The following is a 25,020-nucleotide window of genomic DNA, read 5'->3' as shown; positions in this document are numbered from 1 at the left end:
AAAAAATTTTCCTAACACTTTTGGCACTGACACGGCATGCTGAAATGGGCTGCGGGGATGAGCAGTTTAGAACAACAGCAAAAGCATGGGCAAGGTGGAGGCAGGCGTGCGGGGTGCCTCCTCCCCAGGAAGGCGGGGAGAGGAGCCACTGCCAGCTGGGGCTGCTCCTAATCAAAAGGGGAGCCCCCAGTTTCCTGATCAGGCCTACGAAGGGAGCTTGGGAAGGGCTGCCCCACTCACGGTTGTGGGTTGGGTTGCCCAGACCTTGGAGTAGGGTGAGGAGGGAGCAGGCAGGCTGAGGCAGAAGGCTGAGGTGGGACCAAGCCCCAGGCTTGCCCAGAAATTTTCCTGGGCTCCCCTGGGCCATGAGGGGAGGCCATGAGGACCAGGCAGCCATGTGGGATTTGGAGAATGGAGTGAACCCTCGGCATGCACAGCCTGCCTGCTGGAGGCCCACGGATGCCAGAGGAGGGAGGCCCTGGGAAGCTTGTCTCCAGGAACAAGGATCCACGTCCTGGCCATCCCTAACTGTGCTGCTGGGCAGGCCTGGGACCGTAGAGTAGTGTCCTCCCTCCTCATGACTGCTCTAAGAAATGTGGTCACAGACCCTGTGTCCCCAGAGGCTGACCGGCTCTGAGGCGCCACCTTCTTGCCCTTCTCTTTGGCCAGTCACCTCCCCTTTCTTAACGGGTTTCTGCTCGAAAGCTCCCCTAGGGATGGGGTTCACAGGATAGTCCCCCACTTAGGACTTGCCACTTTAAGGTGCAAGACAGACACTTTCCCTAAAGCCTGGTAGGATTCTCCGAGATGCTGGGAGCCACGGTGAGCCACAGCCCCATCAGCATTTCCACTTTGGGTATTTTCAACTTTCTGTGGGTTTATTGGGATGTCACCCCAGGGTACAAGGAGGATCTGTCCGTGCAATAAAGGTACCTGTGGAAAAGGCCCACGGGAAGGAGCCCAGACAAAGCATTTCAGGTACACTCTCGGACTTTCTCTCCTGTAAGGGAGCTGTCGTCCTTACTGCCAGTGTGGACATGGAGGCCAGAGGGTGAGCACCTGCCCTAGGATGCCGCACTGCAGGAGGGGGGCCGCCTTGCACCCGGTGTGCTGGTGTGGCTCAGAGAGGGCCTCCGCCAGAATTTCTGCACCTTTTGCACTTTCCCTTCTTGTAAAGGCCACTTTGACTCAGCTTTGCAAGGGGGCCTGTAGGCCACGGGGGAGAGTGGACCTGCAGGGGCAGGAGCAGGCTGGGCCACTGGCCCTGGGGTCTTTCCACGTTCAGGCCCTTCTCCTCCCCACCTGGGCTTGCCCTACTGCCCCTACCTGTGTAGACGTCATGGTCTCGGTCCAGGGTGGTAAACTGCTTGCCGTTGTGCCAGGTGAAGGAGTCGCCAGCATTGCCATGGTAGCGCCCCAGCCGCAGCTTGTAATACTCGCTCTCAGGCTCCAGGCGGAAGCTGGCGTACTCCGCAAAGACCTTCCGGCCAGACCAGTCCTCCATGGTCACCAGCAGCTTGTAGTTGCCTTGGTTTGTCAGCCAGTAGATGTTTTCCAGGCCTAGCCAGTACTCGCCATCAATGTTCCCAAACCCTTGCTGGGGAGACAGAGGGGCGCATCAGTGTGGGACAGGCAGCGCCCTCAGCTGTAGGGCCCGGTGCCAGGGGTGGGGTCTGGAACAGGCAGAGCAGAAGGCAGGTGGGGCTCCATGCCTCCCACCCTGGACACTGGCTGGGTGAGTCGCTTTGCCTTTCTGAGCCTATCATCGTCATTCAAGCCTACCTAGAGGGGCTTGTTGTGAGCAAGGCGTGGCATGAACCCCTGGTCCTTCCTGTCACGTGGGGAGCTTTGTTGCTTTCCGTAGGGACACGTGTGACATGGCGCAGTTGGCAGGACACAGGCCCTTCCCTTCTCTGTGCTCCAGTCTCCTCCATGCGGGCTGCGCGCAGGGCCTGTGCAAACTCCAGCACACGCCCCCTACTCCCTCACAGGTCTGCAGCCTAGAGGTTTGTGTCCTGACATGTGTGTGGCGTCTGCATGGCAGCTAGTGGAGTCCTGGGAATGGCTGCTGGACGACCAGTAAGGCTAGTGTTTATGAGCCCTCATGGTCTCGCCACATGTTGTTCTGTGAATCCTCTGAGAGCCAGGCTCCATTTTTGCCCTCCCTAGAGTGAGCAAACTGAGGCCCAGCGAGGTGCAGGGCCACATAGCACACCCGGGGGAGAGGTGGGACTTGAGTTCAGCAGCCAGTCCTAATGGCTGTGCCCCACGGCCTCTAAGAGAGAGCAGGGTGAGGAGGGAAGAGTTAAGGAGCGAGTCCTCAGACACCACTACATGAGAGGCCTGAGGAGGATGAGCAGAGATGGGGCTGCTCAGGAGGCGGGCTGGCGCGTGGCCAGCACAGGAGGCCAGGAGAGGGCACGGCAGGTGTCACAGCTGAGCTAGTCAGAGGCCTAGTGTCAGAGCCTGGGGATCTGGGGGCCCTCTGCCACTTGCCAGCTATGGCCCCCTGAGCAGGTTGGTTGGCTTGGCCATCTGTAAGTGGGGTCCAGAGTGGTACCTCCCTCTGAAGGCTGATGTGAGTCTGAGCACAGGAGTGCGGGAGCACTGGCCTCACCATGCCCGGCCTGGCACTTTGTGCTGGTACCACCTCTTTGTTTAGGGGAGCGAGGGAGACACTGCAGAGCCCACGCAGCCTTTCTGACCTCGGGATGAGCTTTCAGTGCTTTTGGAGCGAGGCCCCAGCCATGGGCCCTGGTGTTAGGTCCCAGGATGCAGGCTCCCTGCCATGGCCCATTGGGAGGCCCTCCTGGAAGCCTGATCTTCACCCTTGGGGCAGCAACAACAGGTCTTCTCTCCCAGAAGCCCCAGTGGGGGAAGATGCTCCCCACAGCGGCATTTCTAAATCCTTCTTGCTGCAGGTGTTCATGCTGAGCCTCGCAGGTCAGCACACACCTTCCCTCCCCTGCCACGGCTCTTTCACTGGCCAGACGGGCCTCTCTAGATGGGCCAGCCGCTCTGTGGGCAGCCCAGACGCCCCTGGCTCTCACCTTGTATGTCTCCCAGTTCCTGAAGAAGTTGACGGAGCCGTCCAGGCGCCTCTGGATGACGGTCCAGCCCCCGGGGTCATGTCTCTGGTCGCACCACACCTGCATGAGACGGTTGGTATTCTCCGGCTTCACCAGGTAGATGGAGCTGGTGTCGTGGCCATCCTCCAGGGCCTGCAGGCAGTCTCTCCAAGGGCCTGGGGACACAGACACGTGCAGTCACAGACCTGCCTACTGCCAAGCACATTCACCCACCTCCACTGCCCCTGAGCAGGCGCAACCTCTGCAGGCTGGGAGCCACAGGCCTGCAGTGCCAGGCGGGATACTTGATGTAAAACAAGAGCCCCGACTAGAGGTCAGGGGCCCTGGACTCCGCGCTCACTGTCACCCCTGACTCCTGCAGGGTGGAGGCTTCCTTACCTGGACACGCCCTCAGTTTTTCTTGTCATGTTTACCTCCCTAGAGATTGTAAGAATTCTGAGTCATGTGTGTGGAGTTCCTGGAGTGATTTTCTTTTAAGTTGCCCACATTGGCCAGAAGAGATGTGCTTCCCTAAAACACATGCAGTGTCCGGCATGTGGTGCCTCTCCAGGGCTTCCTACTGGTGAGCGGCTGGCTGCTCTTCCCAACGGCCTGGCCGAGACTGGCTGGGCCGCCTCCCTTGACTCCACACTTGCCTTTCAGTCACAGTGACGACTGTGACTTGCCTGGGATCACAGGAGCCCAGGTGGAACCTGAATCTGACCATGTAGCCAGAGGCTTTGGGATATTTCTGGGATTCAGGCACCAGTCTCCACACATCTTTGGGGGTAGAATGACCAAGTTCCACCTCATCTGTGCATTTTCCAAAGGAAGCTCCCATGCCCATGTCATCCTCTGACAGGCGGTCCATGAAGCTGGCCACCTGTGTCTGAGACACCCCTGATCCTGCCTCCCTTCTGACACTGACACCAGAGGCGGTCCGAGATCCTCTGACTTCACAGAGGAGGGCACGACTCTGAGGATTCGGGTTCTAGGAGTCTGGGAGGCTCCCCACCCTCACCTCACGGCGCCCTGTGTTTGGTGTCACATTGGCAGGAGAGCAGAAGCTGGGGTCACCCAGGTCCGCATGAGCTGGGCTTCTCCTTACAGATCTGAGGAAGGTTTCCAAGGCCTAGCATAGACGTGCTGCTTGAAAAGAAATAAAATGTCCACGTTTCTCTACACAGAAGTCCCCAGACCAAGGGTGGATAAGATCAGAGCGCTAGGAAAAGCCCATCTTGTTCTTTCTATTAATTTGTGTTTGTGTTCAGCAGCGCTTTGCCGCTGCCAGCGCTGGCAGGCTCTCTGCCGGGCGGCGGAAGCTCAGGCAGGGCGGCGGCTGCTCTGATGCCCAGCGAGGGAGGAGCTGGCCTCCTGGCCTTCTCGCAGCACGAGTTCTGGGGAATCCTGCCCTTTCCCTCGTGTGTGTGGGAGGGCGGTGGCGCTGGCGTCCGTGGCAGGTGCACTTGGCTTTTCCCACCCAGGTCAAACTTCTCAAAGTCTCCTGTCTGCCGCCGGAGCTTGATTAGCCCACACGTGATGGTTAAACTGGCAAATTTGGGGAGTTTTGATCTGACACCTCAGCTGCCACCTCAGCTCTCCTGAGGCCCCATGGCAGAGTCTGGTCATCCCCACCTGGAGCCCAATGGGACGGGAAGGCAGGGCATTGCTGCCTGTCGCCCAGTCCCCATGTGGCACTGGGAAGAAAGGCCACACGCCTGCGCGCAGCTCACGGTTAGCCCGGGGCTCCTCCCAGCACCCTCCAGGAAGAGGCTTCTCACCTGGCTGCCTCCTGCCCAGCCCTCTTTCCCTGCAAGGGTGGGGGCAGGAGCCCCAGCCCCACCCCACCACAGATGTGGCACCAGCCACTGCTTCCTTCTTTGCCTCGTGCCTTGTCCATCCTGGGGACGGAGAGGCCAGAGCATTCATGAAAGAGAAAAAGGTTCTGGTTGTGTTCGGCCCACAGCCCCGGGGACCAAGCAGAGAATGGGAGTCTGTCCCTGACAGCTGGAGCAGCGCGCAGCAGTGGGCGTGGGAGGCTGCCCAGCCCTTTCCCGAGTCAGAAGCCCAGGGGAGGCCTTTGGGTGCCCCTGCCGGTGACGGAAGATCCGGCAGAAGCCTGCAGAGTAACCCCCACCACCGGGACGAGCAGCCAGATCTCTTTCTGCAGAGCTGCCTCAGGGCTCCTGTGGAGTTCTCAGACAGAAGGGCCAGTTTAGGAGACGGCGCCACGTGGGGAGAGGCTTCCAAGGCCCCCAGAGAGTGGCGGGCCGGCCCCATGTCTGCGGGCCTGAAGGGTTTGTGTGGGTGCCATCAGCCGTCCAGCCCTGCCTCCGGCGTTTCCACAAAGGGCTCTTTTTAAAAGACAAGAGTATTCAAATGTTTTGGGGGTCACCAGTCCCTTTCAGAAATTGAGGAAAGGTCTATACTCCCTATTCAGAAAAATACACATACAGCTTTGCTGACAATTGCAGAAGGTAAATGGACCCTCCGATCCCAGGTTATGAACCCTGAGCCCTAAGTGCGTCCCCGCTGGGGCAGTGAGAGTCATGATACCGTCGTAACAAGCTCTGCTAGTCGGCGCGTGCTGAGCCTCTGCTGTGCGCCCACCTGGTAGTCACGCACACATGAGGGAGGGCGAGTCTCCCCACTGTACAGGTGAGGAAACCAGAGCCCGGGGAGTTTCCTCGCACCTCGAGGTCACTTGGCTGGTAAGGGGCAGACCTGGTCTAGGAGCCCAGGTGTCTGGGTGGCCCAGAGCCCCCACCCTCAAGTTCTCTTCCTTTTCCCCAACCAGAGTGCACACCAGAGGGGTCTGGGCCGAGCAGGCAGGTGAATCGTCTACACTTCTTTGTCAGCTTGTTACACCATTTAAAAACCTTAATTGATGATTTGTTTCTCCTGTCGCCTTATAGTGTGCTACCCTTTGGCCTCTTTTCAACTCTCTGAGTGCCTGTCATGAGGCAGGAGTTTTCCATTTTTTAAAGACAAATCTGGCGTTTTCTCCCTTGAAGACATCTGGGTATGGCATGCTTTCTAGACTCACGGGGTAGGTGTGGAATAGGACACGGTTAGTGTTTTTGTTGTTAGGAGACATCTCTGTCTCCAGGCCCTTCGTTTCCCATGAGACTCAGGAAGCTGGGTCCCCACCAAATATCCCGCTTCCCAGCAGTTTTCCTTCAGAAACCCTTTGAGGAGCTGCAGCAAATCGGCCCTCAAACACTTTCCCTTTCCTTCTTACATTAAAGGCAAGACCAGTGAGAAAGGCCTGAAACGTAAATGATGAATGCAAACTATCCGGGTAAAAAAAAGTTAGTAGTGAAATTCAGCAGCAGTAGAGAAGCTACCGAGGAGCAGGAAAATGGCGGCAGGAAGATGATCACTTGACTCCTTTAAAACGGAAAAAATCTGCTCTGAGGGAAATCTGTAACTGTTCCCTAGGAATAATGGCACCGAGGGCTGGGGACTCATCTCACTTTGATTCAGGAATCTGTGGAGGAAGTGTGGGCTGGGGCTGGGATCCCCGACGTGGAGCCAGGGGGATGACTGTGGGCTCAAATCTTGGTGACTTGGGGCAGGCCTGTTTTGAGGCTCAGCTGCTGCTTCTGTAAATGGAAAAGGACCCTGCCGGTTCTGAGGGTCTCAGGGACAAGAGTGCCCACACATGACCGGCCGGGGCAGGTGCCCAGCGAGGTTTCTTTCTCTTTCCTTTGAAAGGTGGAACCTGATCATCTCCCTACTCCCCCCTCCTCACACCAACAAGTCACTGTATTTGTTTTTGATTTGCCAAACCTGAAGCTGAGATTATTTACTAACAGATGATTTCCACAAAAGTGTATTTTAAAAGCCAGAACTCCTGTGGAGAGGACCACAAAGCTATGCTGAAGGGAAGAATGGACATCTCTCTCAATGAAACCGCGTTTCGGTGGCAGCGGGCAGCGCTCTCCCCGGGAACAGTGTGAAGTGCCCAGGCTGTGTTTCCCTTGGCGGCCCTTCTGAAGGGCGGCTCTGCCCCGAGCGCCAGGCCAACACTAACTCGGCGGCACCAAGGCTCCAAGTGGAGTGAGTGCCCCGATCTCATCTCTACAAAGACCATATTTACACTCTGGAGAGCTGCAGCCAGGACATTCCACGTGAAGGGGAGGGAAGCAGAGCCGCGTGGCCAGGCCGCGTCTGCTCGGGTCCCTGGAGAAGCAACCCGGGTAGAAAACACAGAGGACCTGGAGTCGGGGATCACGGGAGAAGGGATGTTGGCGGTGGGAACACAGAGTGTGCAGATCGGGGCACTCAGGCCATACTGTGGAAGCCAGTAAGTGCTGGAGGTGGTCAGGGTTGGGTGTCTAAGTGCCAGGAGTCAGGCACACAAGGACATGGCCTCCCCAGAAGCGGGGGGCTCTGGTCACTGAGCCAGCCCTGACTGCCCCTGGGCAGGGCGTTTCTGGTCCAGCTGGCTTGGACCTAAGGGTCACGTTCTGGTTCTAGTTCCTCTGAGGGTCTAGGCAGACCAGCCTTAACCTGATATGCCCCCAAGGCCACGGGGGAGAAACGGGCTCACCAATTGCAACAACTTTCAACACAGTCATCCCCCTGCTAGCCAGTGGTGGCCCCATGAATATCTGACCAAGCCAACCTCATGGGCGGGCGCCGGGAGGTGGGCAGCCAGTGGGCCTGTGCGGACAATGGATGTGCCCACGCCAGGGAGGGGGCAGAGCCCTTCCCTCATGGCTGGCCCAGCAGTCTGCCAGGCTCTTTACCCCCAAAAACCAAGCTTTGGACCCAGCCAGCTGAGGCCTGTGGGCCGTGAGAGGGGGTGTTTCGGTCCACGCCCGGCACTGGGGAGAGGCTTTTGCGACAATGCTAGACATGCTGCTTTCCTGTGAGACGCTCGTGCTGCTTTCAATTATGCTCGATGGTCTGCCTCCAAAACGTCTTTTTGCCACTCCCTGAAATGTCTTTTTAATAGGACAAATGACTAGTTGTTGAAATTGGGGCTGGAATTTCCTACCCAAAGTCATCCATCTGAGTGTCAGGCCGTGGACGGCTCAGGTGTGCCAGCGGGTGCTCGTGAGGGCAGGGGAGCAGATGCCTGCCTTGGAGGGCACAGAGCAAGTGGTACTGCTCGGCCTTGCTTCTTCGCAAGGCTGGGGAAATAATGTTTTCATTCTCAACACACAGAGTCTGTGCCAGTCGCCACTTTTCAGTGAGCCAGAGCAGAAAACAATAACCTAAACCCACACCAGCGGGCACATCCCACGGGCAGCTCGGGTTCCTGCTGGCCGCCGCTGACGTGACATCATTCTGTCCCTCCTACGAAGGGCTCCAGATGCTATGCTGCCACTCAAGCTTTTAGTCCTTGAAGGGCTCAGGGCCTGAAGCCAGCGAACTGTTTTAGGAATTTGAGACCTAAAGACATTTATTGGCCCTAAAATATGAAAAGAAAACTGCGAAATCAGAATTTATAAGTATATAATTCCATTTCTACAAAGTATAACATCTTGTCGGGTTCGTTAATTGTTAAACTTAGCCTTCATAAAAATGTTACTACTTTTGAAAACAATTTGTAGGTTGGATTTTTCTCACTTCCCAGGAATTTCTCAACATGCCTGATGTTTGCCGAGAAATCAGAGCCAACCATAAATTAATTGCGTTACTCTTGGCCAGATAATTTCAAAAGCAAAATTATTAAAATCCTTTAAAATTTTTTACAGTAGAAAGTATGGTAGATGTGTGAGCTGGGTGTATTTCAGTGCACATGATACGCTCTGAGGCTTCCCAAATAAGAGCCCCCAGGGCCTGTGAGAGCATGAAAGGATCTCGTTTCTGCCCATTTCACCTCAGGATAAATAGATGTGGCACTGTTGCTTTCCAGAGAACCCTTCCAGAAGCGCTGTGCCCATTCCTGAGTGGAACCTCAGTACCTGAGGGCTGTGAAGCAATTTTAAAATGATAGGAGAGGCTGTGGGGGGCGCGCTGTTTGCAGAGTGGGCAGCTCTCTGGGGTTCATGTGATGGGAGTGAAGCCCTGGGCCACTGGGAGCAGTGGTGACCATGGCCAAGACCATCTCAGCCTGGAGATGGTGGTGTGTTGCGCAGGCACACGGTGAAAGAGCTTCTCCCAGCCGTGACTGCCATCCACAGACCCCAGGTGGTGGCTGGGTGGCTGTGCCCGTCGAGTGCCAGCCTGCTCACCCTTCCAGGAGAGGCAGTCCGCTGGTGGGCTTCTTGGGGGTTGTTCTTGGAGAACGTGTGCTGGCTCTCATTGATTAGCTTTTTAATTTTCCAAATGCTCACAAATCTCGCCTTATTATTGTTCCTGTAATTTTAGTGGGGCTTGAACATCAGCCAGTTGGCATGGATGTTCTGGTATTTCATCCTTTCTTTCTGAAAACAGGACACTTGTCCAGCTCCACCTGGTCTTCAGGAGGTCTTGCTGATTGCTGGCGGTGGTTCTGAGTGCATCTGCCCATCTGCCCTCAGCCGCCTCCCTCCTCTCCTCCGGAAGAGCTGCTTAGGGAACCTCAGGGTGCCCGCAGTGCCTTAGTTCTCTCTACCAGTGTGAGAAGGGTGCCCACCTTGTACCTGCAGTCTCTTACCCGCCAGGTGCTTTATGTGCACTTTTACCTCACGCTCGCCAGGCCCGCAGAAGTGAGGGAACAGGCCTGGAGAGCTCCACCACTGCAAAGGGGGCGGCTGGGTTAGATCTCAGCTCTGCTGCCCAGCCCTGATTCCCGCTGCTGCACGGGCGGTGCTGTCACACTGTGGACTTCCTGGGGTGTGTGTGTGTGGTGGGGGGTGTCTGTCCCACTCTGCTTCTTCAGGCCTTCTTGGGCCACGTCGTGCGCGTGTACCCTCTGCTTGCCCCCTCCACCTGCTCACCAGTTTGAGCTGCCTTCCCCTTTGTCATCTTCCAAGGATGAGAGCCAATGGCAATAAGTCCTTCTGGAGACTGGGACCCCACAACAAAGGGTAATCAGCCTCCAGACCAAACCCCGGAAGGGAAGCCTGCCCCGTGGGGACGCGGGGCACCTCTGCTTTTCCTGTTGGGGTTAGTGCCTGGCGGCTAGTCTTGTGTCTTTCAGACATTACCCCCAAGATACCTGAATTTCAACATGCAAAATTTGAAAAAGCTGTTCCATTTGTCTGAAAGCTGAATTTCTCAGCAGAATTTCTCTCTGTCTATACAGTAATTTTAACTATTAAAAAAAATCTATTAAGGAAAAATTACTTATTCATTTATGAAAAAGGATGACATAAAACCACTGCAGGCCCTCTAGTGCCTCCAGGTCCCCTTGAAGTCCAGGACCAGGCCGGCAGGCTTGTTTTCAACATGCCCTCCTTTCAGCATCATGATGGGAGTGGAAGTAGAGCCCTTTGTGCTGCAGGGACTGCAGGGGGATGGCTCTGGCCCCCCAAAGTCTGCTGCCGGCATCCTTGCCGGGCATCCCCTTGTGTCACTCTCACCATGGTGCCCTGCCATATCCTTGACAAACCTGGCCAACTTGGTTTCAGCCAGTGCAGTGTGAGGCCGACTTCATCTGCCGCCTTTACCCCTTTTTTCTGGGGGAGCAACTCATGGCACAGACTCACCATAACAGTCATCTGCATGGCTGGGGAACTGGCCACACAGGCCTGGAAGCCAGGATTTTCTAGATTACTCTCCGTTTGCCAGGTGCCAAGCTGCAGGAATATTCAGCCACAAGATGCCAGATCACCGCTTTTAACAGTAACAAGCTGATAGTTTATCTTCTGGGGCTTGTAAATAGCCTGAGCATTTGTCTGAATTCTTCCTTGGAGCAGGGGGGGAGCCTGCCAAGGCGCTCAAAAGGCTCTTTGTGGTCTGCTCCCAAGGAGGAGGAGAAAAGAGAAGCAAAGCACAGGAAGACGACCTACCTCGAGCTCCAGTGGTTTTGTTTATGGAGAAGCTCGCAAAGAATGTGCTATGAAATGGCACTGGATTGCGTCATTCCTGTGAATTTGGGATCTTTCTGTGTTCAACAATAGCAATTTAGAAACGAGATGGCACAGCACAAGCTCTAGGGGCAGGAGGCCCGGGCAGGCTCTCCCCCAGCCTGTGACCTTAAGGCCCGAGCAGCAAGTCACCCGTACCGTCTTCCCGGGGCCCAGTGCTGCTCAGCTCTCCGGGCCCTTCAACCTGGGAGCCGGGACAGCTGGAGCTGATCTAGAACAGCCAGACCAACCGCTGTTTCCTGGGACAGATGTGCTTTTCTTTTGGAAGGAAAGGATGCCATGCCGTGACCTAGCTCATTCTCTCCTAAAATGTGGCATTGTGCCAGCAATCAGCCTGGCATACCTAGGTCCTAGCTCGAGGGGGGAATAAGACGTAGGGGGAAACCCAGGTGGTCTGTGCCTGCCTGGCCGTGGACCATCTGCTGTGAGGGGCGAGCAGTGCCTCCCTGTTAGCAGCAAAGTGATGGTGTTGCCACCGAATGTGGCCCCCAAAGCAGCCACTGTATATACATATTTAGAGTTAACATCATTTAAAAAATCATGACTTCCAACACAGTTATGTGTTGAGATGCTCAGAAGTCACCCCAGAGCATGGGTCCATGAGTGAGAAGGGGAGGCACTGTTTCCTGGGGGAGAGCGTGCCGTTTCAGACACTCCTAGCACAACACTAACTCATTTCCACTGTCTTCATTTTATTATTCCTTTATTTTTGCAACACCTCGGGGTTACGCACTGTCTACCATGTGAGCCTTCCGCAGCTGTTCATATGTGGAAGGGGCTGGCTCAGCTGGGCCCTCTAAAGTTTGAGTTCGGGGCAGCCTGCTCTGGCCAGCTCATGGTGACCATGGCCTGCGTTGCAAGAGGCGCCGGAGGCCAGTGGCAGACCCACCAGCCCTGCTCCAGGACTCTTTGACAAGGAGCTGCTTGGAAGCTGGCACCTGGGGCCAAGTCAAGCGTTTATAGAGTGATATTCGCACCAGCTCCCCTCCGCCATCCCTGGGAAGTGCGCATTTTTCCCAGAGTGGTTAAGACAGACTTGGGCTTGAGTCTTGGCTGAGCCATTTCCTAGCTGTGTCTTTTTGGCTAAGTTGCTTAACCTCTCCGAACCTCCTTATCGCGAAAACTGGAGATCCGGACACTGGCCGCGGCTCTGCACTGACAGGCTATGGCTGGGAAGCCGCGTCAAAGGTCTGAGATGCCCCTAACAAGCTGTAATACTTTGTGACTTTATGTCCCTTCTCTTATCCATTGAGAAACAAGCAGTTGATTAGGTTCTCTTAGGAGAGAAAGCAGTTAGAAATGCCTGCTCCTTTTGATTTTTAAAGATTTGTTTTAGACCAAGCCTCCCTGTGGCAGCTGGTGACGCTGCCCTCTGTTCCCTGGTCAGTCTCTAGGATGGGCACCACGCAGGAGGGCTGGTGTGTGTGGCTATGTGGGCTGGGCTGCGGAGTAGAGTCCAGGCCTCCTAGAACCCCCGTGGGAGAAGGCCACAGCAGGGACTCCATCCTGTGCCTTCCTTCGCCTCCTAGAGAATAGCCTCTGCAGCTTTTCTCTCTTGACTGACATGTGAGTGTGTGTGTGTGTGTGTGTGTGCCTGTGTGTGTGTGTGTGTGTGTGTGTGTGTGTGTGTGTGTGTGTGTGTGAAGAGCTCACAGCGAAGGCCAGGGTATGTGTGAGATGAGGAGAAAGGCAGGGCAGCAGCAGCCACTAAACCCCCAGAGAGAGTGCAGGGCAGAGCCACTTGGCCTAGGCCTTATCTCCAGCATCATCCTAACTGAGTGCCCATCTGGCCAGACCTTAGAGATAGGATAATACCCAATTGATACACTAGGGATGCCAGAAGCAATCTGGGCCTCCCTCCCTCGGGCTCTTGGTGGCCTGGGGCCAGCCTGTTACTGTGTGGTTAAGAATGAGCTGCTGCTTTTAGATTTTCAGGGCTTATCTGAAAGCCCCAGGGGAATTGCGAACCTTGGCCTCAGCCCCCAGACCAGAAGAGCTGATGGCTCTGGGGCCTTGGAATGCCAGATCTATAAGCTGCCAAGGTTTGAGTGCAAAGGTGTTGCTGGCTGAGTGATACCCTGGGGAGGGGGAGAATCTTTTGGGTCAGAGCACAGAAGAAGGCTTTGTCTTCCGGAGCAGAATCTGCCCCCAGGCTCTCAGAACAAGCCTGATAAGAGCTCCCTGCTGATTGGCTAAGAGAGGCTATCTGCTTTTTCCTCCAGGGTTAGTGCCAGCCAGAAGGAGGCAGGCCCCTCCCCCAGCCACTTTCTTCACACAACTGGGTGCTCCTATGGCTCCCTGGTGGGAAGGGTCACTAAGTTAACCTTGAATATCTGTTACTAATGATCAGTACTGACTTTGGGAGGACTTTGCACACAAAAAAGAAAAAGCTCAGTTGCAGTGCCTTCAGGTCATCTTCATAGTAAGATCCTTGCCCCTCCTTACCAGGCAGCTGTGCTTAGAGGCCAGACCTTCTCTCTCCAGAAGGAGAGAAAAGACTCGGTTTGTGCAGAAGCCTTAGAATGTACACACACAAACACGCTGGACTGCGGATGTGAAGAAGCAGGGGATTTGAATCATTCAAGATGCCAGAGTAGGGTGTGCCCCTGGACTTTCACCCTGGTAAACCCCTCTAAACTAAAGTCCCTACCTCTGTCCAACACTGTGTCCTCTTCAGGCAGACTCAGTGGGGCTCAGACACCTCTCTGTGGGGCGCATATGGGTTGCCACGATGACCACACAGCGCACAGTTTTCACTGCCTTCCAGATTTCAGATACTTTGCTATGTTGGGCCCATACATCTCATACCGTTCTGGAAATTTTGGCCTTCATAGATGCTCCCTCTCAGATAAATCCTATGTCAGACCTAATGTGACTTTGGAGCCTAGAACTGGTGGGCACTGGATGACCCTAATGCTTTCATGCGGCTGCCACCTCCTCGGACCAAGTCCTGGAGGTCAGGGGCCATAGTTTGCCCAGCACCCTTGTCGGGCACTGTGACAGGGCAGAGTAGGACTTAACTCCCCTGGGCTGTCCCACTGGCATAATGTCATGTGCCTGATGGTACTGAGTTTCCACGACAACCCTGTGATGTTCTGGCTTTTGCCCCCATTTTACAGATGAGGAAATTGAGGTTCTATGGAGTTATGTAACTTTCTCACACTCAAAGAGCTAACAAGAGGTAGAGTCTGGATGCTGACTACCTTGCTCTTCCATACCCTGTATCTCCCCAAACAGAAAAGTCCTGAAGTTGAGTCAGAAACCAGAGATGCCTCAGCACAGGTGCTCCCTGGGCAACCAGCGGGGTCAGCCTGGCTCACATCAGGATGTGATGGCATTCAGCGGAGCCTGCGTTTGGTGCCGTGGGCACGTGTTACCCCGTGGATGTTCGTCCTAGGGAGGCTTATTAGCATACCCTGCCCTCTGGGCACTTCTGATTTAAAACAGACACATGTGCGGAAGGACCACGTCAGCATAGAATGCCAGCACTAAAAAGGGACTGTTTATTTATTTCAATTTCCTTGTTTTAAGAGAAGACGACTCTGAGATCAAAGGAAACACATAGTTACCATGTATTGAAACATTCCGTGAGCCCAGCGTGCGAAGCACATTATTACATTGACTCCTCAGTCAGCGGGGGAGTCAGAATTTGAATCCTGCGCCAGAGCACACGTTCTTAACTCTCACACCCAGCAGGGCTTTGCTGTGAGGTGCTGGGGCAGGTGCCCTGCGCTGCCCCTGGCTCCCCCACAGGCCTGCAAACAACACCTCCCTTGTCCCTGCACAGACTATCCTGCTGCTCTCAGGCTCAGCCCCTCTCTGGAATTAGCAAGAAGCCGTTCTCCCCTGTGCCGGTGGTTATTTTCAGAAGTGTGAAATAAATGTAAAACAGGATATTTTCAGTATAAATACCTCCCTGCTTATATAATGAAGTGGTAGCAAAATCCCTGACTTAGAGCAGATAGGTGGTGAGGTTTTGCAGAGACATAGCCCATTAGGAAGGCTCACGGGGCCCTGGATGAACTAGAGGCTGAGCCTCAGGGGGCTGGGAGCCTTCCAGGCCCCGGACTCCCAGAGCTCAGAGGGATCAGCCCTAGACTGCAAGTGAGAAGACCTGAATTCGGATCCAGCCCAAGGACCGCGCCCCTAAGAGCAAGTTAACCTCTCAGTTAACCACGGTGTGGAGCTGTGGGGGGCGATGATGGAATCTACACGCATGCACCTGGCCTCACTATCTTGGTGAAGCTTCAAAACCTACTAACGACCCTACTCACTCCGTGACGATATTCTGAGAATTACTGTTGCTTTTCTGATGAAACGTGTTTTAAGAGCGCACAGGATCATCACTGAAAGTTCTTGACCTAGCTCATGCTAGGGAGCGTGGGGCTTTGGCGCGTGCTCAGCCCCACCAGCCTTCCCACTGCCGCTTGCTAGAGCCCTTCCTGGTCCTTCGGCCTGCTGTTTCCTGGCTCAGTGTTTCCCGGGTGCCGGTTCCGGGCCAGGCACAGCACAAGAGCTTGCAGGAGGGACGCCCTCCTCACCAGCACAGCATCTACCTCTGCAGGCCTCGGCCAGAGACCATTTGTGCTCTCCCGAGGTGCCCCCTTTCCTGGCTCTACCTTGGGGCACCCTTCTCAGAAATGTGGCTCCCGCTCCCCCCATCGCCCCCGCGGCTCCACCCCAGGAGGCTGGAAAATTGCACGTGTCCACTGGCCCAGCATCACGGGCTGCTCCTTTCCCCCCACTATGGTCACAGCCCAGGGAACCTGGTGCCTGGCGTAGGCCTGGATGGCGCGGACTTACCCGATGGCTTGTCTGTGGAGGACGGGAGGCTGGTCAGGGTGGGCATGGTGGGCAGAGGAGGCGGCAGCACCTTCAGGTTCTGGTCACTCTGGATCTCGTTGGTGGAGATCTGGTTGATGATGCGGTTGTAGGGCGGAGGCTGGTAGACGCGGGGTGGGCTGGCGGGGGGTGGCTGGGGCACGGGCCGCGCCGGGGGCACCCGCTGGCAGTGCTCCTCGAGCTGCGCGATGATCTCGGACTGGTTGTGGGCCAGCGTGGCCAGGTGCTGGTACTTGTGCTCCAGGTCCTTGTACTTGCTGGCCAGCTGCAGCATGTCGGCCGTCTGGTTGAGGATCCTGTTCTCCAGCTGGGAGAGCTCCAGCGCGTTGTCCCGCTTCCGGATGATCTCGTGCAGGAGCTGCATGTAGAGCTGCGTGACCCGCGAGTTCATGTTGCGGCTCTCCTTGCGCAGCAGCTTCACCTCGCTCACGATGCCGCCGTCCACCTCCACCAGCTGCTGCAGCGTCTCGATCTGCCGCTTCTGCTTGAGCAGCTCACTGTTGAGCAGCTCCAGCTCCTGCTTGTGCACGCGGTTCTCCAGGAGCACCTCAGGCTCCTTGGAGTTGACGCAGATGGCGCCCGTGACCCGCTGCTGGGGCACGATGAAGGTGTAGGTGCACTTGTCCGGGGACTCGCCGGCCCGCTTGTACCTGTTCAGGTAGATGAACTCGCCCTGCGAGCCCTCCTCGGTGCCCTCTGCCCCTTCCTTCTGGCCCGCAGCAGCTCCCACGGCGGCCAGCAGTCCCAGCCACCAGCACGTCACGCCCAGCGGTCTCATGGTTCTCGCAAAATGGTGGCTATTCTTTGCGAACAGAGCCTGGGAAAACCTGGAAGGAGACAGAAGGGGAGCCTCAGACTCAGAATTGTCACGGCCAGCAGCCAGTGCCATAAATGAGCTCAGCCTTCCTCCCAGACAGGTCTTTCCAAAAAGCGCAGCTTCAGGAGGCGGCCCTTCTGGGAGCAAAAGCAGACCAGAGGCCCCCGCAGAGGTAGAAAGGAAGAGGGAAGGCGCCAGGGCATTTGTAGGTGGGAGACACGGGCCCTGCACCCCAATGCCAGCTCAGTGCCCACGCCTACCCCCTGAGCTCCTGGCCTAGAGCCTAAGATCCACGCAAGGGCAGCTTGAACCTGGGGGGAGGCCAGGGCACCCCTCTGCCTCATGCCCCTCAGACAGTCGCCTCCCGTCCTGCACATGTGTGAACCCCAGCCTCTCCCTTTGTAACTGCTCTCCCAGTTGTAGTGAACGTCAGCTCTGCCTGCCCTCCTTTGTTGGACTCAGCTCCCTGAGACCAGGCACCGAGTCTGACTCCACCCTCCATCCCCAGGATGCTGCGCTAAGCGAGTTTTCAGCAAATGCTTGTTAAATGAATGAATTGCCAGGCATAGTATGGAATGTGGTCAGTTTGTAGTGGACAATGTCAATGAAAGGATATGTCCAGTCACGTGGTTTTGGTCTGAACGTTAGCCAAGCCACACAGCCCAAACAGGAACAAACAACTGAGCTTTTCGAGACCCAAATATTTGCAACAGCTAGTCACTGCTTGGTTCCAGTCGCTGCCAACCGATTAAACCAGGCAGGGGCACAAAACAGACCTGTGCCTCTGGACTTGCCTTAGGATGGTTCTTGGGCCATTCGCCCCCTTACCAGCTGCTCACTGTATATCTGCGGGGTGCCCGGCTGCCTGCTGACTGCTGGAGATAGAGCTAGAACGGGACAGTCAGCTCCGGCCCTCATGGGCCTTACCCCTTATCACTCAGCCCCAAAGTGCAGGGGCTGGGGGCAGAAGTAGCACGTGCTGTGAAAGGGAGTATGGTGACCTGACCTCCTCGGAGGGTCAGAAAAGCTTCCCTGAGAAAGTGACCTTGACGCTAACCCTTGAGTGATGAGTAGGAGTTGGCCAGGCCAAGAGGGAGGGGACGGACATGTGCAGATCCTGCTCTCGCCTACTCAGGGACTTGGCTCCAGCATCCCCTCCACATGACCACATTTTTCCTACAATCATGCTGTTATTTCTCTCAACTTAAAGAGATCCTCTCTTGACCTCACATCAGTCTCCAGCTACTGTTCCCCCTTTGGCAAAGCCCTCCGAAGAGTTGCTTACCCTCGATGTTTCCAGAAAGTCCCTTCCTTGTTGTTTCTCTTGAACCCACTCCCATCAGGCCTTGCCCCCTCCCCTGCCCTGCTCATGCCATAGGTCAGGTCACCGGTGGTCTCCCCTTGCCAGACCCAGTGGGCTTCATTCATACGTTGCCACCCGAGCCTGCAGAACATGGCTGCTCACTCCCTTCCTGCTCTTTGCTGAGCTCCACCCTCTCCTCCTGCCTCACTGCTGCTCCTTCTCAGTCTCTGCCATACGCCTCCCCGCTCCGGCCCCAGGTCCCAGGCTCAGTGCTCTGACCTCCTTGTTGCCTTGCGGTCTCATCCAGTCTTGTGGCTTTGCCTGCCGGCACCAGTAGCTCCCACATGTATTTCTCCAACCTGTGCCTCCCCTCTTGACGCCACACTCATAGATCCAACTGCTTTGTTGACGTTTCCACCCAGCGAGCTACTGGGCAGCTCAGACTTATCAAGAAACAAATCTTTGGTTTCCCCACACCTCCATCCAGCCTCTTTACCCCATGTCAGTAAGTGGCAACTCTGGTCTTCTAGTTGCTCAGGACTGGAAGTCATCCTTGACCCCTTTCTTTCTGTATCTAATTCATCTGTGAATTAAAATAGCAATATCCTGGAGATATCTCAGAACCCTACAACTTCTCCCCACCGCCCCTGCTTCCTGGTATAACCCACCTTCACCTGGTCTCCCTGCGCCTGTCCTTGTCTGCTACAGTGTGTCCTCACCCCGGAAGCCCGCTTGATCCTTCCTAAAAAGTCACACTGGGTCACTGTTCTACTCAGAATCCTCCAGGGGTGGAGAAAAAGCCAGTGGTTAATGGGTCTCCGGGGTCCTCTCAATCTGGATGCTGTCCCCACCCTGACTGCTCCAATCCTTGTTCACACCATGGCAGTCACACTGGCCTCCCAGATGCGCCTTGAGCTCTAGGCATACCTAAGCACACCTGCCTCAGGGCCTTGGCATGTGCTATTCCTGTCTTGCCACCTTTCCTCAAGGCTCACTCTCTCGCCTCTTGCAGACATGTCACCTTCCCAGTGAAGCCTTCCCTGCTTATTTCAAAGTTTGACTGTACCTCTTTCCCCTGCCAGATTCCTTATCACCATCAAATACAGTGTCTCCCTTCCTCTGCCCTGTGAGGGCAAGCTCCACGGGGGGCAGGGTCGTCTGTTTGGGTCACTACGCCATTTTCAGTGCCTAGCACAGGCCCTGGAATACATAGGTGCTCGATGAATGTGGACTGAATGAATAGACACACCCACTAGCAGTCGCCATGCCATGGGGAGTGCCATGGAGAAGGATGTGGCAGGCAGGTCAGGGCGCCATGGCAAGAGCCTGCCGGGGGAGCGGGGGAGGGCGGGGAGCTGTGCAGAAGGAGACCATTTATTGCATTTATTAAAAAACGAAAAGAAAATCCATTTGCTGAGTGCCCTCTGTGTACCTGGCCCCGCCCTAAACCTTTCCCCAGTGTCTTCTACTCAGTGGCTTTCTCAGTGTCTTTTTAAGACAGGTGCTGTTGTGCTGATTTACAGATGAGGAAACCGAGCCTCGGGGAGGCTAAGTGACTTGCTTAAGATCACACAGCTGGAGGGGGAGAACCAGGAGACAGCCCTGGCCTGATGTGCTCAAACCTTCAAACTCTTAGTGATGACATGGAAATGTCCTTATTTAGCTGTTTTCAATAGTAGAAAAAGTGTTAGCCCCCCCACTTTCTGCTTTCCTGTCAACTTACGCTAGAACAACAGCCTGACCTGGGGCCCGGAGGTTTGTCTTCCCAGGCGGCTTTTGGGCTCCTCTGGTGAGCGCCTGCGCCGGGGCTTTGCGTGGTGCGGGCCAGACAGACCCTGTGCGCCCCAGGGCCACACCCAGCTGCTTCCACTTGAGTGAGAAAGCCCAGGCCTGGTTTCGATGTTCAGCTCAGGCCTTTTGGGCCCAGAGGAGAAAGGTGTTTGGAGCCTCTGGTCTGGTTCGGGCCGCAAGTTTGGGCTGCAGTGACATCAGTGGAAACTGAGCTGGGTTTGTGTTTGCCTGGTTTCCAACGCGCCTTGGCCCAGCCTGTGCCAGCTGCCACGCCCAGGCCCAGAACAATGGGGAGGAGCCGCCCTCCCGGCTAGGGCGGGCCTGGAAGGCACTGCCTTTTTGGGGCTGCTCACCTGTGTCCGCTGGTGCCAAATACCACTCTGTGCTGGCCTGATGCCCAAGAGGGCCTCCGCCTTCACCGAGAAAAAGCTAGTGAGCCCAGGGAGGCAACGTAGCTCCAGGAAGGGGTTGCTTTCCAAACCTTCCCAGAGCTCCACATGGCCCAGGGTGCATTGTTAGTTCTGTCACTCCCTGGGAGTCTCTCACAGCTTCCCATAAGGCTCCGTGCCCTTGGACTAGCGATCCTGAAGCCCACCTTGCTCACAAGGTAAGGGTTCAGAATTGCTTCCGAAACCAGAGAGGAATCATGGGATGGCAGCTTGCTAAGAAGGACAACAGAGCCAGCCTAACCGTGAGCAGTGCCACCTCACACAGACTGGGCATGCAGATGGGCCCTTGCCAGCTCCCCGAGCCCCTGAGGAGAGCGCCCCATTAGTCGCCCCATTCCGCAGAGCAGGATCTTGTTCCACCACCCAGAGCTGGGCTGGGACCACAAGGTCTGTCTGGCCTCACCCCCAGTCCTGACGCAGTCTGCTGGTGAGGCTGCGTCCTGGCTGCCCAGACTCCCCGCATCTGCACCTCTGGCGCACAGCGGGGAGCCAGTCAGAGACTGCACCATCTCCAAAGAGCATTTCTCTTGGTGGTTTGACTCAGAAGTGGACCTGACTTGACCGTGAGCACTTGTGCGGGGCTTCAGAACCACCTCCTCCCCCCGCACTGAGTCAGCAGCAGCACTAGTTAGTAGTGGGGGTCTTGCTGGTAGCGGGACCTCCCTTGAGGGTGCCTGACTCATAGCCACATCTCCGTGGGGATCTGGGCTCAGAGGAGCAACGTGGGGCCTGGAAGATTCCACAGAGAAAGGAAAGGAACTGGGCCTCGTGCTGGGCGCCTGACAGCTGAGCCAGGTGGGCCCGGTGGGTGTTCTTTCCCCTATTTTATAAGCGAGGGCCCTGAATCCCAGACCAGCTAAGTGAGTTGCCCAAGGAGCACAAGCAGATTAGAGGAGCTGACCAGCCTGGACTGTCAGCCTGACTCAGGGCCATGCTCGCTGGGCTGCCCTCAGCCTCAGAATCATTTATTTTTCTTAAAGATTCCAACCCCTCTCCTCACTTTTTTGCTACTTTGGCAGTTCTTAATGGGCAGTAATGATTTTGTTTGCTTTTGCTCGCTTGATATTTATTCAACTAATTGTATCCCAAGAGAAACCCCCCAGCCCCCAGCATTCCAGCCATCTTAGGCTTGGGGACGGACTCAACTCCAATCAAAGCCATGCTCCTCAGTTTCTTCCTTTGACCAACAAAGAAAAGCAAATCCAACTATTTTCCTTGGCTTTGAACTGAAAATAAAAACGATTCTTGAAATTGCTTTTCCACATTGTTCTGTGAGGAGTTTCCATTATGTATGGGCTTCCCTCCCCACTGGGCTGGTGTGACAGGGCCACGTGAGGCCGTGCGCGCTGGGAGGCGGCCTCCCCCAGGCTTGGGTTCCACCCAGCTCTGGCCGGCTGCGCTGTGAGTCCCTGCTGAGCCTGGTGTGGTGGGCCACACGCTATCCCACGTCCCGCTCAGCCTCAGCGCTGCACCCGGGGCGAGGGCCTGCGATGTTTTCATAAGACGGAGCTTGTCCTGCCCTGCGGCGGAAGCTGCTGGCTTGGGGAACTCTTGTGAGTTCTCACCCCGTCGGTTAGGACGAGAGAAGTTCAAATACTAAACATAAATTACTACAAGTTTACTATGACCTAAGCAGAGTCGCTTTATCTTACTTAATTTCCTGATAGCCCTGGGAGAGAGGCCCTGTTATTTCTGGGCTGCCGCGCACGGTGGTCCAAGTTGTACACTGTGCAGCTCCGGGGAGCACAGTTCACGTTCATGTTGCAGCACTTTTCTCATTCCCACAAAGCTACTTTTAAGGCAAACAGCAAGGCTGACCATTACCCCCTCTGAGGCAAGGAAACTGGAGATTTAAACATAGCTTCATTTTGCCCAAAGTCACTGAATTACTGAGTAGCAGAGCTGGTAACAAAACCTCAAAATATGCCATGCTGAACGTCTAGGAAGATGCTGCAGTGAAAGGAAACTAAAGATGCTGTGCCCTGACACCCCCTCTCCTGGGCAGAGGAAAATAGGAGAGCTCTGGGGACCCTCCGTGCTGCTGATCCCAAGAAAACCTCCCAGCGGCGTCTCATCGTCAGTGCCGGTCATTGCCCTGTGTCTGGAGAACTCACAGAACCCACCTCTCCCTCCCCCGCCAGCCCTGCCCCGCCCCAATGAAGGCTGGGGATGAGTCCAGGCCAGAGCCGCTGCAGGCAGGGAGGGGCTCTGCAACTGCCACCTGGCCCCAGGTGTGCCTGCCGCCCCTGACGTCTGGGTTCTGGGAAGCTGGGAACTCGGTCTGTGCTTGAGTGATTGTGAAGGGCCTGAGCACAAACTGGGATTGTTAAACATAGGGACAGAAACGAGATAAACCGAAGCTTCAAAATTGACAGCTTTCCCCACCAAGGCTGAGTGAGACGTTTGGCATGCCAGTGGGTGGTACCCAAACCACGGTAATCCAGGATATGGGAGGGACACAGACAAAGGAAAATTCCAAAGAAAGGGCCCAGAAGGCCCAACTGACCACTGACCAATAGTATAGATAACAACAGCTGTTTATGAACTTGCTGTGTGCCCAGCTGTGTTCTGGCTCGTCGGTGCGCACGACCTTATGTGTAGGACCCCAGCTGAGGCCTGCTGTTTTATGCAATATTAATTGCAACCCCTGGGCCTTCTGACCTGATCAGACAGTAAATTCTACGGTCTCCTGGTGCTGTAGGGGTTAAGTCTCAGTGCTGTCACCTCTATGGCCTGAGTTCGAACCCGGGCCAGGGAGCTACCCACATGGTGCAGCAGACCTCTCCTGTCTCACCCACTGCTGCCCCCAGCAGTGTATTTCAGTCAGTCTGCCTCTTCTGCTCCCCTTTCTATCTCTGGTGAATCCTCTCACCTGTGTACCTCTGGCCTGCACCCCAGTTCTTCTATGCAAACAAACAACAACAACAACAAAAAACCCTTTTGCTCTCAAAATGTTCTGACCTGATCAGACAGTAAATTCTATGGTCTCCTTTCCCATAATACCTTACAAAGGTATTATGGCAGGCATTTTGCAGCTAAGGAAACCAGGTCCGGAAAGCCTAGGAATCACCTCGGGCCCCTAAGAATAAATACCAGGATGGGGATTCAGCTGTTCAGGCCCTCCCTTCTACCAAGATTGTCTCTCTGACCAGAGTGAATCAAAGATGCCTGTTTGTTTAGTGCCAGGATGCAGATGACTTCTTATTTACTGCTGATGGAATAAGTAGAAATGGCTCTCAGGTCAGAGCAAGGGAAAGTCCTGTTGGCTGTTCAAATTTCTTGATCATCCCAGGAGTAAGACCCCACAACGGGCATCTAGGATGAGCCGTGGCTCACTCTCCTTAGAAAACCTGCAGAAGCAACTGGCATACGGCTCGTCCTGGTGACTCACCACCAGCCTGGAGGCCAGGGAGGGCAGAGCCCATTCTCCAACTGCCATCCCCTCCCAGGCTAGGATGCTGTGATTCATCCCCCACCAAAGACTGAGTGGGCACCCAGGGAGTCTGGAGCCAGTTTTCAGGTCCTGCCACCTCAGCTCTCCTAAGACCTTCAAGTGAGCCGTTCACCCATCCCCCCCAGTCTTCTATTGCTAGCCAGCCATTGAGAGGGTCAGCCCTGTCGTGGCTCATGGGAAGACAGTCAGGAAGCAGAGAAGCAGGTAGACTAGGAGCAGACACATTTGCCTGGAAGGGCAGCATGGGGGCTGGAGGGTGGGGCTGGTTCCTGGGTGCTCGTGCTCCTGTCACTGTTGAGTTGCAGCGCCAGGGAAAAGCTGAGTTCCTTGGGGAGGCGGTTGTGGTCGCCATGTGAGCTCACAGGGCAAGAGGGGATGTGGTCAGACAGTAGGCAGCTGGCTGCCTTTCCCACAGGAGCAAGATGCTGCTGTTACTTTTTCATGGTGCATTATTTGGGAACCATTTTGAGGCTCCCCAATGCCCGTGCACTGAGCCCTCTGTGCCAGGAGCCTCAGCCAACAGAGCAGAGGCGGGAGATCTGCTGAAGCCATTCCGGATCCCGGCTTTTGAACTGGCTGCTGCATTTCCGGTAGTGCATTTCCGGTGTGCTCAGGGGGGCCCTGAGGCTGGGGGGCCTCAGAGGAAAGAGGTCAGGGATGGGCTAGACAGGCTGCCCCAGGGAGGCTCTTCTGGCTAGTGCTTGGCACCAGGGCCACCTTGGCCCGCTGGTTTGCGCTCAGCCCTTGAGCACGGGACAAGAACTTTCTGTGCCTGCGCGCTGATCTCAGCACTCCGTGAGGCGGAGGTTGTGATTAGCCCATTGCCCAGATCAGGAGTCTGAGGGAAGGGATGGAGTCGCCTGCCCAGGACTGCTGAGTTCTCTAGGGGTGAAGCTGAGCTTGGAGCCAGATTGTGTCCTCCAGAGCCGGGTTCTTACCCGCTCCGCTCAGTCCTGCCTGGCCTCCTGCCCTTGACTGCTTTCTCCTCTGCTGTCCATGCTGCACACAGCTCCAGCCTCTTTCTAAAACTCACGTCTGGGTGTGTCAGTGTCCTGCTTGAGAGCACAACTGGTGTGGCAGCACCTCGCACCAGCCCCATCGTGCGCCCTGACACCTGCCTGCCTTCCCTTCCATGTGGACCTCCCAGGTCACTGCTCTGGAAGCCTCTCTGGAAGCCACCCGTCAGCGCTTCCATGGGCCCTGAGGCCCTGTGCGCACCTGCTGTGAGCTGCTGAGTGGGATCGGGATGATCCCCCTGAAAACCCAGGAGGGCAGCTGGGCTGCTAAACAGAAATTCAAGGATTTCATTCATCAAATGGATTTCCTGAG

The 25,020-nt window shown here is 55.7% G+C and overlaps 2 protein-coding genes across 6 annotated transcripts in view; one reads left to right on the top strand and one right to left on the bottom strand.

Moving 5' to 3' along the window:
• The window catches only part of RALGPS1 (Ral GEF with PH domain and SH3 binding motif 1), a 226,031-nt gene that overhangs the window by 118,135 nt on the left and 82,876 nt on the right, over positions 1-25,020 (top strand). The gene's annotated exons all lie outside the window — the stretch shown is intronic.
• ANGPTL2 (angiopoietin like 2) overlaps positions 1-25,020 on the bottom strand; it is a 32,572-nt gene that overhangs the window by 2,912 nt on the left and 4,640 nt on the right. For both annotated transcript variants that reach the window (XM_037493468.2, XM_037493469.2), the window contains exons 2-4: positions 15,839-16,704; positions 3,051-3,244; positions 1,327-1,597 (exon numbers count right to left, since the gene is read on the bottom strand). In XM_037493468.2, coding sequence (XP_037349365.1) covers positions 1,327-1,597; positions 3,051-3,244; positions 15,839-16,655 — 1,282 coding nt within the window. In that variant the 5' untranslated portion in view covers positions 16,656-16,704. The remainder of the gene's footprint in view (positions 1-1,326; positions 1,598-3,050; positions 3,245-15,838; positions 16,705-25,020) is intronic.

This window comes from Talpa occidentalis, unplaced genomic scaffold (assembly GCF_014898055.3).
Source record: "Talpa occidentalis isolate TD23 unplaced genomic scaffold, MPIMG_talOcc4v2.1 talOcc4.7, whole genome shotgun sequence".
NCBI lineage: Eukaryota > Metazoa > Chordata > Mammalia > Eulipotyphla > Talpidae > Talpa > Talpa occidentalis.
The sequence above is the reverse complement of the archived record's forward strand: the minus strand, read 5'-3'. Positions and strand labels throughout refer to the sequence as shown.